The 13,698-nt window shown below is 41.9% G+C and overlaps 1 protein-coding gene across 1 annotated transcript; it reads right to left on the minus strand.

The window, feature by feature from the left end:
- Positions 1-1,693: 1,693 nt before the first annotated feature.
- On the minus strand, positions 1,694-11,518 carry COQ2 (coenzyme Q2, polyprenyltransferase). The gene is made up of 7 exons (XM_054825190.1): positions 11,262-11,518; positions 10,835-11,001; positions 8,731-8,852; positions 8,414-8,499; positions 6,808-6,941; positions 6,185-6,373; positions 1,694-3,718 (listed from the first exon to the last, which is right to left on the minus strand). Exons 1-7 carry the CDS (start codon positions 11,467-11,469, stop codon positions 3,563-3,565), a joined length of 1,062 nt encoding a protein of 353 aa, XP_054681165.1. The 5' UTR covers positions 11,470-11,518; the 3' UTR covers positions 1,694-3,562.
- Between the last annotated feature and the right edge of the window lie 2,180 nt (positions 11,519-13,698).

Raw genomic sequence — 13,698 nt, forward strand, 5'->3', positions numbered from 1 at the left:
CGTTTTTTGTCAGCTTTGTTTTGAAGCTTAAACGGATCTTCTCTTCTGGTATTTGCACTGTGATGTGTTCAGAAACAAATTAATGGCCCTTTCCCTGCTTTTGATGAACAGAAAAAACAAAGAAGCACCCATAAAATACATTCTCCCGCTTCTGTTTACCACACCAGTCCTTCATCACAACAGTTGTGCTTTCAGCATCTTCCTTCAATACTGGCTAACCACAATGCTGTGCTAGTACAGATGATGCATTACCTAAATTTTCAACCAGCTTTTTAGTGACTTAAGCCCACAGGATGCTTTGATCTTTACATACACTGACACACCTTTCCAACTTTGAGTCGAGCCTCCTTTTTGCTCCCACGTCACTCTACCAGCAGCTGACCTGGTGACTCCCTACGGCTGGACTGCCTTCCAGCCATGGTGGCTGTCCCATGTCCTCCAGCCTGTGCTGTTTGCACACCACAGTTCCTGAGCTAGGTACCTGCAGCACATACTTTCCTGAAATTAGAGGGAGGCAAAAATCTAACCACCTCGCATTAAAAATACCATATGCACCAAGTAATACATGAATATCAAAATCCAGGCACAATTCACCTTGGATGACACTGTGGTGAGTCTCTCCACCTGGCAAAGGTGAAAGTGAAAGCTGCCATGTGCCACTGTCCCAACTGGGCTTCCAAGTCCAAGATCCAGCCCCACCATGAAGGGCTGCCGATGCCTTGGCAACCCTCCCTGTATCCCCACAGGAACTAGCACCCCTACGTACCTACGGCTACTCCTGGACAAAGAGCTGGTGTTGCTTTGATACACCTTTCTACAAAGGCAAGTGTTTCTGTTGGTTACAGAGTTTTCTGTTTTGCTGAGCAATTTCTACCATTTCATGTCTGCCTTTGCAAAGCACGTTTGACCTTCCTGCTCCCTCCAAAAGCATTTGTTATCTCAATATCCTGTGGAGGAACATTTGGAAAACAAAGGGGAAGAGAAATGGAACATTTATCACTGGAGGAGAAACTTCAGAGGACAATGTTTATTTGTGCAAAAGCACACTAGCTAATAATGAACCTGCTGCTTAGAGATAAGTGTATTTGAGAATTTTTTAACAGACTGTATCTAAATACAGTGGAGATTGTCTTTGTGAATATTTGGAACAGAATACCTTGGGAATTGAAGGAGAAGATATGCACGTATACCTGCCAGCAGACAGAGTTTTAGCCAGTTCAGCCTTTGTCTCTTTTGCACTTAAAAAGTTACTTCTTATTTCTGAGTATTAATCATAAAATGCTCACGCAAATAACACTCTCAGTATTACAGCCTAAAACCTAAACCCGATGTCATTTTTCAGGCAATGAACCTGAAATACATGGCTTATCTTTGTAAAATGCATTTTGAGATGAATTTGAGACACCCCCCCCCAAGAAAACATGCAATGATTTTCAAGTTTAGGGCACGAGGACTGTTTTGAGACTTGAATTTTTACTCTACACCTTCTTCTTCCTCTCATTTCAAGACAAACCCTTGCTTGTGACAAGTTGTCACCGGACAAAGGACACCAGTACGTTCAAAGGCACTACAAAATGCGAGCTCTTCTCAAATCTAAGCTCCTTAAAGACACTTTAGTATGTTAAAAATGGATTAAAAACTTTTGCCACAACTTAAGGTAATAGTACGAGTGTTAAGAAACTGATCCATACTATTTACATCACAAGACTTTTTTATTATTAATAAATGCCTTATAACCAAAGTTCAACATGAAGTTGGATGCATCCAATTCTCCCTCTACAAAATGCAACTTTGTCACATAATTGTTCAGAAACTTATTCTTCATTTTTAAACTGCCTTTCTTCAACTTAATACTTCCTCCACCTCAAAATTATAAACCTTATTCAAGAACAATTTCTGTGGAAATACCAAAGAGGCCCTAAAAGCATTTGTTCCTAACATTTTCACATATTTCTATCTTATATGCCGTTAGGCTGAAAAATCTATTCTAATTTGCTCAAAATATATTTGACGTCACTTGTTTAAATAGTAAAAGAAAAAACAACTTTACAAGGTGTTCATTAAAAAGAAGTGTTCAGAACCCACACAAGTCTGTTCCAGCCCCAAAAAGGATCTTCTGTAACCAAAGCCATTGACTTATTGTATGCTTTCTCATTTCCCTGCAACAGGAACTTCTTTGCCTGCTCACCATCATCAGTAATGCAAAACTACAGTTAGCAAACCCTGAACGCATGGCTTTAAACTGCAATGTCTCTCAGCCATATCAGTTTAAATAACCTTAAACTATGATACACATTTTCAGAGCCAGAGGTGTAAGTAGCCTTATTTTTGGTGTGACTGCACACACAGTTGTGCCCCACCACTCAAGGAATGGAGCAGAACACACCATACAAGCTCTTTAACATCATGAGTCAAAGAAAAGGTTAACTATCATGCAAGTCATGAAACTGAGAGAGCATAAACCAATTGAAAACACGAACGGTTTGGAGCAATGTAATCATTAGCCTGCAGTTGCTATTTTTATTGTTTATAGGTATTCTCCTACAAACAAGTTCTTCCTGTAAGACAACAAATAAAACCAGTAAGTGTAAGTCAAAATCATAGAATCATAGAATGGTTTGGGTTGGAAGGGACCTCAAAGATCATCTAGTTCCAACCCCCCTGCTGCGGGCAGGGACACCCTCCACTAGACCACGTTGCCCAAAGCCTCATCCAACCTGGCCTTAAACACTTCCAGGGATGGGGCCTCCACAACCTCTCTGGGCAACCTGTGCCAATGAATAGAATTAAAAAATAAAAATAAAAAAATAGTATCATTTTGCATGATGAATTCATAGCTCAGGGTCAACAACCAGTCATGTGCACTTGGCATTAGTTCTGGACTACTCTAGTTTTGGTTTTAGTCAGTAGTCTGTGTTCAAATCAATCTTGATAAACAAGCTCAGCTCACTCTATGCAGGCAACTTTGCAGAAGCCTATTCTTTTCATGTGAAAAGGAACCACTCCCAGCAATCACAGCAAGAGCAAAAGGTAATTTTAAATACTTCTCTATTGACTTCTTATTCTGGACCTCTCACACTCAGTCCTGACTGCTCCTAGACATCTCAGGATAAAAATCGTTATTGCAATTCTTTCATGCAACAAGCTCCAACTCAAACTGAAAATTATTCATGTAATAAATCAGAACACCAAACACGTATGGCCAGATTTTATTCACATCCTGAAATCACTTCCCAGCATTTTCCCAGGTGCTGTCACTAAGAGACATCTGTTTCATATAAAAACTTGGGCTCACAGTCTTGAGAGCTTGACAGAAGTTTGCTTGTACTACACAGGACCAGCGGAGCAGCTTCACTTGTTGAAGCTTCTATGGATGTTGGAGTAATTTAAGGATAACCAAAACTTGCATTGTAGGATAATCTCATTTGCATGTTTTGAAACAAGAATGTTTTCACCAGCTTTTATAAATAAACAGTATAAATCAGCTGTAGTTAAGTGTTTTCCTTCTTACAGTACTTACACTTTAGCTGGACTAAAATATCAGTATTTATAGTAATTTCAACTACCTGTTTTCTAAAGGCTCTTCTACATTTTTGAAGTCTTTTTGTTTCCACAGATTTCCAAGTACAATCCCTACGAAGAGCAGAACTCCTACAGTACGATTTGAAGCAAATTTCTTCCAGCAGTCTTCAGGTTTGTCTATGTCCAAAGTGTAAATCTGTAAAAGCACAGTATAACATTCTAGCATTATTATTCTACAGACTTATAAATATTTGACACATCACAACAAGACACAAAAAGTTCTGTAATTTCATAAACTAAATCTTAATTTTTAAGGTCTGCCCTTAGCTCAAGAAACAGGAATAGTCTGTGCTTACAAAGGATTTTTTGCATAACTGGCACTTAGGTTTACTTCACATATTTATTCAACATATAGCAGAAAAGTCAAGGATCACATATGAAAACGATTCAGTGAACCAGGCTAACTGGAATGCACAGGAAGGTGCCCAGCCCTGACTAGTCACACAAGGCTGGTTTAGTCCAGTTGGTCTTAGCCATATCCGTTTAACCCTCTTGCAAAAAAGAACCAGGACAACACCTAGAAGCAAGGCTTGCCCAGCTTGGCAGCTGTGAGTCACAACTAAAGGTGAAAAAAACCCACACAGTGCAGCAAGAACAAAGTTACTGAAAAATATTCCTAGAAACAAAACTTGGTAGAAAAGTCTTGAGAAGGATGACAAATGTTAAGCAAAACAAGTGAAATGATTAATAGAAAAGTGCCCCCCAAAACCTCAAACCCTTGCAATTCAGCCTCTGAGAAATTCAAACCAAAAAGTATCCAACTAAGAGAGGGGAAACCTTATCAAGGAAACCTGTTCCTCTGCCATTTGCAGTTGTACAGAGGCGACAGGGCTGGGTTCTAATCAAATAATCTGAAACATTGTCCACAAGCTTCTAGGACATGATGCTATCCACGCCCTTGAAAACCTGTCAGCTCCTCAAGCACAGGGAACTGAAAACACTGCACTGACAAATAAAAGGCAACAGCAGCCAAGCCAGGAGATACACCTTCAGAAATGCAAAGCAAATAAAATATGTTATTTTTCTATCAGTGAACCTCTTGAGTAGCATAGAAATTTGACATCTTCATGACCAAATTCCTCTGTCTCAGGCACAAATTCAATGAATTAAGGAAAACCTACCCCTCATGCAGCTTACTCAGCTTTCTAAACTCAGTTAGTCAAGCACATGTTCAGAAAGCTCGAACAAGAAGATAAGCACGAGAATGTCTGGGCAGAACTAATATTAAAATAATCACTCACAAAGAAGCTACTCTGTGGTACACAGAACAATGCTGCTCTTGTGACTTTGGCTATCTCCACAGTTATTGTGCACTCTTCACCACTTACATTCAATATGTCTGCATTCTCACTTATAAAACCCCTCCCTGCAGGAAAGCAATTTTCATGTGTGCCAAAACTACAACGTAAGGCCTCTCTGCCAATTCAAACTGCACATGATTATGCAGCAAAACATAGTATTCTTTCCCTCATAGATTTCCAAGCACAACTGCTATGAAAAGCAGTGGCTGACAAGTACCAGACTACATCATCACAAGAATTCTCTTACTTAGAGGTATGTTTAATATCCATCACCTGCATGAGCTTCCCCCATTAAAGTGTAACCTAAGTCTAATATGGTTTAAAAAGTTTCATGTTAACCACCGACTTAACTTCTAGGATTGTCTATGATTTTACTACCTGCAATGCACAAACCTCTTTGCTCACCTATCAAGACCAGCAATTTTCACATAGACCAACTTTCATATAGACTGACTTGTTACTACACGACTGGGCAACACAGTTGTTACGATTCAGAAAGAACAGGGTAACGATCCTATCTGCTTCCTTTACTGACAAAGCTAATTTCTTTCTTTCTGTTATTCATTAAAGTTTCTAAACTAATACAAGACTGAACTGGATTGTTCTCGGCTATAAAAAGAACTGTGAATTAGAGCTGCCAATTAGCATAAAATTATAATATTAACATCAGCTACAGGTGGTAGCGAACAAGCCACAGAATTTTGTTATACTATTAGATCCCAGACTGAAGCTCCAGACCACAGTAATTTTTAGATGTAAAATTAACCATCTCTGAGACAGAATGTGCAACATTAATTTTCATATAGCTACTGTATGTTATAAAAAAAACCCCTGCATGTCTCCTTGATACTGTAGACCATATAATCTTTTAAAATAAGTGAATGATCATAATATACATCAATTGCAGTCTCAGATAACATGCGCCAGACATAGCAAGAGCTGTATCGCAACAGTAAAAACTGCACAATCTTGTAGGATATTGAGGTGGATCTAGCTGCAGTTGCTACTGGAAGCGAGAAGAAAACCGTTCACCTGAGATCACAGCTTAATGCAATGCAGTTGTTTTGGTTAGGAAGAGATTGAAAACCAGTGCTCTACAGTCTGTGGCTCACTGGAGGTCTCTGCAAGCAAAAGGTCTGCAAAAGGTACTTAAGAGAAGTAAGCTTATTGTCGGAAGACTTCAGTTCTCTTTACAGGAATTGCATTTTTTAGGTAGTTGGAGAATTGATGGGGGTTGAAAAACACTCTGATTTCTTATCGAGAACTTCCACATGGAAAAAGTATAAATAAATCCATCCAACCTGGTGTGCTAGGTGAGCCCCTATGGCAGCCACAGCTGAGTAATATGGGAACGTCTGGTTACAATTCATTCCTGCCATGCACAAACTCAGGAGCATTGCAAGGCTGAAGCCACTGAGCCACTGCTTTGTATCCTCCTTGAACTGTAATGCTGTTGACTTCACACCGATAATGATGTCATCCCTCTTATCCTAGAATGAAAGGATGAATTAGCAAAACATCCACAATCCAACTGCCGTTTGATAAGGAAAATAAAAAGGGAGACCTTGCTTAAGTTGCCAATGCTTCTTATTAAGAACCCAATTTAAGTGCATTTGTAGGTCCCTACATTAAAATTTAAATTAGGTTGGTCCTTAGAGCTGCTTTAGCTGCCAAGAGCTAATACCACCACCAAAGTTATTTACACAATGAAATGCATAAACACACAAAGTGCATTATACTTCCAGCTTTCTACTTGATGTGTGAAGTATTTGCAAACAGCAATAAAAAGTCCAAGGGCTGGGGTTTCTTTGGTGCTGTTTTAGCTCAGCTGAGGATGAAGAACTGCAACAGGTTAGTATTGCTGTTGACAACAAAGTTGTAAATTAAATACACAGATACCTAAAATTTCCCATGGTTACTCTACCTGATGTGCGTAAATGGTATCGTATACCAGAGTCCACATTACTCCAGCTAAGTACAAGGGCAAACACACAGACCACTCACATGACCCTTTGATGGCAGACCAGCCAAGAAGGGCTCCCCAATTAAATGTAAGTCCTAAAAACATAAGGAGAGTGGGGGGGAAAAAAAAAAAAAGAGAGAGAGACAAAAAGTTACAAGATTGCCAGGAGCACTCTAAATTGCATGTATAGAATTCAATATTATTTGTTCAAGTGTATATCATATCAGCAGCTTCTTGTACAATACTGGCATTTTTATACCACTTATTTGCAATCAGGTAATAAACACAAGTAATTTGACATTAAATACTTAGGACATACAAGGAGAAATACGTATAGCCGCACATATTTCCCCAATTTAAATTTGACTTCATTAGCCAAGGCAAACATTTGCACAGGACTATTCCAGTGTACTCAAAACGCTTAGATGTCAGTATAACAAAAGATGTCGGTATGACTGACTGCAAAAGAGTGCACAGCAGCCAATTATGGTACTTCATGGCTGAAAATGACAGTTTTAGTTGAAAAAGCTGAAAGCAGCTGGCATGTGAAAGCCAAGATACAAAGATATGTTTTAGTAGCTCAACCTGAAATACAAGCACTGTCAGATCCTGCACAGGAGTTACTTTAGAGTCTGAAGATTGAAATGCAGGACAAATGCATGTTTAAGAAAGGTTTTAAGATAACCCCAAAACTAAAGCTGATTCTCAAATGACAAATATTTATTTTCTCTCTCCCTTTCTCCCTCTCCTCACTCTGTCAAAATAAGGACATGATTTTTAACAAAAAAAAAAAACCAACCCCAAACCCATACATCAACTCTTGTATGTGTTATAAATTGTTTAAGAAACTTCTGGCACAACAGAACTTTGTCTATACGGTATTTTTATTTTAATATAAAGTTATGTCCTGGTTTTGGCTGGGATAAAGTTCATTTTCTTACTAATAGCTGGTGTAGTGTTGTTTTGGATTTAGGATGAGAATAATGTTGATAACACACTGATATTTTGGTTGTTGCTAGGCCATGTTTACACCAAGTCAAGGACTTTTCAGCTTCTCATACTGCCCCACCAGCGAGGAGGCTGGGGGTGTACAAGAAGCTGGGAGGGGACATGGCCAGGACAGCTGGCCCAAACTGGCCAAAGGGATATTCCATACCATATGGCATCATGCTCAGTATGTAACTGGAAGGAAGCTGGCTGGGGGTTTAGACCGTGGCTCGGGAACTAGCTGGGCATCGGTGGACTGCGGGTGGTGAGCAATTGTGCTTTGCATCACTTGTTTTGTATATTCTTTTACCATTATTAATTTCATTTTCATTTTCTGTCATATTAAACTGTTTTTATCTCAACCCACAAGCTTTACCTTTTTTTTCCCCCCCAAATCTCTCCCCCGTCCCACTGGAGTGGGGGGAAGCGAGTAAACAGCTGTGTGGTTGTTTTAGCTGCCTGCCAGGTTAAACCCCAACAGTTATAAAAAAATGAGATTGCTGAAGTTCAATTACTAATTTGTAAAACACCCCAAAAACTACATCTGAAGAAAAAAATAGTAAAAATATTTCCAGCTCACCCAAAACTAACTGTGGCCAATACGTTACTCTCTTCATCAGAGGGTAGGTGATGACAAGAGACAAAGAGGCTGCCCCCAGAACAATACTGTAAAAAGTACCAAAAGGTTTATTGTTTGCCAGTCTAAAGATCACAAGATATAGTGTAGCATTACAGGAGCCATACACAGTACTGAACTAATTCTTTTACTTTCAAATACAATTCCATGACTAATAACCTCCTCCCTCCGCCCCCAGCACCTTTTCTGCTGAAAATCTCTGTGCTGAACTCTGGACCCAGAATCAAATTTTAAGAAACAAAAGTTAACTTATACATCACCTATAGTAATTCAGACACAGAAGCACACAAAGCGCCAAGCTAAGCTGTCCCCCAAGAAAAACAAAGGACTGAAAAGTGGAGATATCTCCAGCTGCCAGGGGCCTACTTGCTGTCCTTGCAACCTAAAAATGGAAAGAATACTGTTAACACAACATAACACATTCCAATGTATCTTAAAACCAAAAGTCACACCGTTGGCATATAAGGAGAAAAATAAACAGGTCACAGAATGCATGAGACGGGGTTCCTTCAATGATACAAACCCAGCATATCATCGCAGACATGGGCTGTGCTAAGCAGCAGCACTTATAATAGAAGCACACATTCTTTAAAAACTAGAACAGAAATAAAGTGCCACTTGTGTGCAATGAGGCTGATTAGAAACATCATGTAGACATCTTGTACGTGAATTTTATTACCTTAGGAAAAAAAAATTAAGACTTAAAAAGTTGTGAGCTAACTATCCCAATTTCGAGCAGCACTTTGGTGCTTAAATGCTTTAAAGTCATTACCATGTAAAATATCGTAAAGATGCAGGGCTCCTCTAGCACACATAACCATTGTTAATAAGAGTGAAAGGACAATTAACTTAATCCTAGTTGGGATACAATGGAGTTTAGAAACTCTGTCTGGAACAAGAAATCATACAAGGCAAACTGAAGGAAGAAACAAGTATCAGAAAAAAGTTAAACTTGAATGTATGGCACGTTACTTGCCAAAGGCGACCATTGCCAAAAAGAAGACAAAAGTTTTGTGTGTTGATGAAAATGGTGTAAAGTCTATTTAAAGAGGTCCGAAAGTCAACTTTTTACAGAATACTATATATGTACAAAGTGTTCTGCATATGCTTTAATAATGTGAATTTAAATAAACTCTTTTAGTTTGTTCTTCCCCCCCCATCAGGTTATGTTAAATGTCAAGTAATGCTTTTGCAGTTTAAGCACGTACTTATATTTGTAACCAATTCCACTGCACGTCATAACCAAACATGGGATGTTTCATTTAAAGAAAAGAAAACATTTACCAATTAATCAGTAACATAAAATCTAAAACCCCAAACCACCATCACCAACACAAGTCAACATCCTGCCACTGACCTGACATCTATTGCACTTGTTTTGAAGATACCCTTTTAGGTATGTAAGAAAGAGCTACAATGGGAATTTTTAAAACTTTGCATATATGAATTCACTATATTGAAAATTCCATCTTACTAATCATACACCCCATCATGTCAAATATTTTTAGCATATGTAGTTGTTAATAACCTCCAAACCCTAAACCATCCGAAGCTGCCACAAAACTTGTACTGATTCATTGCCCTCCCAACAGCACAAATACAACAGTGGTGTAAGAACTTCACATATCACATCGGCTCGTTATCCTGTCTCTTGCCAGTGCTGAAACCCAAAACTAGAGGAACAATATAGGACTAGAAACCAGGACAAGCAAGCAGTGAAGCATCACCAGGATACTCCCAATCCAAGCCTGCACCTATGCACATTTCAACATCTGACACCGGGCACTGCCTTTTGCTTATTTCCCTCTTCTGAACAAAGAGGAGATTAAAAATACAACATAATAGAAGAGAATTAGCTCAGGGTTGGGCATGATACGCTTAACAGCCATTCTCATGAAGACATTAACAATACTCAAGGAAACCCTGCATCTGAAAATTAAAAAAGAAAAAAAAAAAAGGAGGGGGGGCTTCTTGGGTAGATCATAACTAGCAAGTGTAGCAAAAAGGTGTTATTTTGTTCTGCCACGCAAAACAAAGTTGAAAAATAAACTTGTTCAAGTACAGCTGACAAGAACGCATATTTTCATCTTACACAGAGGTAAGTACTCTAGAAGACTTGTTACAGTCCTAGACAGAGAAATGTTATACAAAATAAAATGATTTCTACTATTCTAGGAGGAAACATAGACAAATTAATTGCACACATCCCTGACAGAAACATGAAGGAATTTCTGAACCTGGAGCCCTATGCCTGCACTCAGCAAAGAATCAATGGTGATGCTGGAGATGAGTGAACGTGTACTTGGTTAATTAACCAGCAATTCACTTCCCTAGGTCTCTGCAAGCCCACGGGGGTTTCTCTACCTTTTTGTCATAGTCGCGATCCCACATGTCATTGATCGTGCAGCCGGCTCCGCGCATAAGCACCGCTCCGATGCCGAAGAGGGACAGCATGCGCCAGTCCGGGAGGCAGCCCGGCTCGGCCGCCAAGCCGATGCTCCAGGTGCACGGCAGGTACAGCAGCCACGTCCCTGAGGGAAGACAAAATGCGCGGGTGGGGTGAGGGGGGGGAAGCGAGGAGGGGGGGTGCCGCAGGGCAGGACACAGTAGTAACGGCACTGCCAAGCAGACAGGCGCGTCCTTGGCAAAACCCTTGTCCCGAAGCGAGGGCGCGTGTGGCCGGGGAGGGCCGCTACGGCCACCGGCACCGGACCCCCCCACCCATCGCCATGGTTACTGAGTCACTATGGCTGTCGCGTCACCATGGCTACCACCGCCCCGCCCCGCTCACCGGCGGGCTGGTGCACCCGCATAAGGCGCAGGTAGGGCCGGAGGGGGCTCGGCGCGGCGCGCACCAGCTCGGCCGCGGAAAAGCTCAGCGGCCGCGGGGGTCCCGGCGGCGCGGAAGGGCGGCGCAGCGGCGGGGCGGCGGCAAGGGGCAGGCGGGCGGCGCGGAGGCCGGGAGCGCCCCGACACAGCCGCGCCAGCAGCGCCGACATCTTGCCGCCAGGCTTCCGGCGGGGCCGTGTCACGCGGCGCCACGCATGCGCAGTGCCCCCGTCCTCCCCGCGCACGGGAGCGGAGCCGGGCCTGAGGCGGGCCGGGGCTGGGAGTCATCACCTCCGGGTCTCCGGTGGAGCCCGCCCCGGCGGTGCTGGAGCAGCCGTTTACCCGTAGGCCGCGGGGCCCGGCAGGTATCGGCAGGAATCGGTCTGCCGTGGTCCTGTCACAGGTACGGGGGACGGCAGCCGAGTCTCCCGGCACGGGGTGTGAGGGAGGCTGGAGCTTCGCCTGCCGCGGCTTCGAGCAGTGAATGCTGACTGAGCACCCGAGGGTGACCGGTGGTAAAACAGGATGCACAGATTTAATAATCTCTGTAATCTTTAGTTACTGTACCTCAGCACCTCGCCAAAAGCATGTGTGCTGTTTTTACTACTAAATTTCTTCAAAGTCTTCCATGCTATTTGTTGAAACCACATAGGTGACTGTATATCGTCAAACGTAATACCGAGAGAGATGTGTTCATGCACCAGCATATGTCTCATCTCCCAACCTTTCCAGACTGTAGTTAATAAAAATTTTTGGCTTCATATATGGCCTTTGGATCTCTGTCCTCATTCACTGAGTTCTCCCACCATCTTATGTGCATTATTGCATATACCAGGGAGAGAGGGGGGCTTTGGACAGAGCCATAAAAACTCTGCCTTGCATGGCATGGTTTCAGTGATAAAATGTCCCCAGATTTGCTGCTGAAAGATTTCTTGGGGAATTCACAGTCCCTGTAGTGTATAACTTCTGTCTCATTCCACACTTCCTTCAGCTTGAATGAATGACATACTGACAAAAAACAACCGAAACCATTTTGACCTTTAATTGCCCAAAATGCTGACTACCACAAGGAAGGAAAAAACCAATGTGATGGAGAAGTGACTTTCGCATTTTTCCATTCGCTGTTTTAATGAGCAGTACTCCACAACAGTAAAACAATTTGTACAGGACCATAAAAGAAACAGTTGCTCAACTCTGATGAAGTGTAACTAATTTTTTTTTTTTTTGTGACCTTGGCTCTGTTTCATGCTGATGAGGTCGGTCATTGTGGGCTTTACTCAGGTATGGATGAGTGCCTGCGGTGTGTTTGAACAGTGCATACTGGAGAGCAGCGAGTGCGTCCCTGCACCGTGCACCCACAGCCTTTCTGCCTGCTGTAGGAACTCCAATACTCTGATTTTCACTGTGTGGGTGCTCCCATGCAGACACTGTGGGTTTGTTTTTTTTTTTTAATGTGTGATATGGTGAGCAAACCCTAGGCCGTCTGCAGACAATTTTTAAGGAGCTCATGAAAGTAAAGCAGAAAAGAAAACTTACTGTCACTAGATTTATATTCATTATAAGGTGGCTTTGCCCCTCCCTGAAAAAAAAGCTAACGAATAGAACATTTCAGACTTTGAAAAATCACCAAAAGCTATTAAGGCCCCACTGTCTTGGTTGACTCAAATCTGAGTTGATGGTCAAATTGCCCCTTATTCTAAGGAGATTATCAGTTTCCTTATTTTTGTATACATTAAATGATCCCCTATACAAAGGTCTCATGATGCAACTTACTCCACCTTCCAGGAACTGATTTACAGTAAATCCCAGGTGAGTAATCCAAGCTCCAGAGTCAAAAATGCAAAAGTAAATTGAACCGTGTGCGAGAATCATTGTTCCTGGTCTCAGATAAGTGTGTGTGGATATATATACACACACACATATATATACTGGCCTTCAAGGTTGCTACCCCAAGGTTTACAACATTCACAGAGAATAAAAAGCCCTTGAGATAAGGTGCCCGTGGGGCAGGCATTGCTGCTGCAGACGGGTCCTGCAAGGGTGATATTCATCTCTGGTTCTGACCGTACCTGTCTCGGTGTGCTGGGATCCAGCATCTCGCTTCCTATGCTCCTCTCCCTCCTGCGTTGTTTGTACAGAGCTAACAGTAACTATCAGCTTAATATACAACACCTTGTAAAGAGAAATCATCTGGGTGTGTGTAGAGCTTTTTTAAGTTGAAAGCAGTTACATGAGCTGTAAATCATACCTCTTGCCACGTGAAGAACCACGCCGTGCGCTCAGAGGAGGAGATGTGGCTGGGAGGTGAAGCCAGAGCAGCTGTCATTTGTACGCCCAGACATCCCTGTACCCCTCCCAGTAGTTCCTGCACGCCGATCATCAGCCCACGTACGGTGTCT

Source organism: Grus americana, chromosome 4 (assembly GCF_028858705.1).
Source record: "Grus americana isolate bGruAme1 chromosome 4, bGruAme1.mat, whole genome shotgun sequence".
NCBI lineage: Eukaryota > Metazoa > Chordata > Aves > Gruiformes > Gruidae > Grus > Grus americana.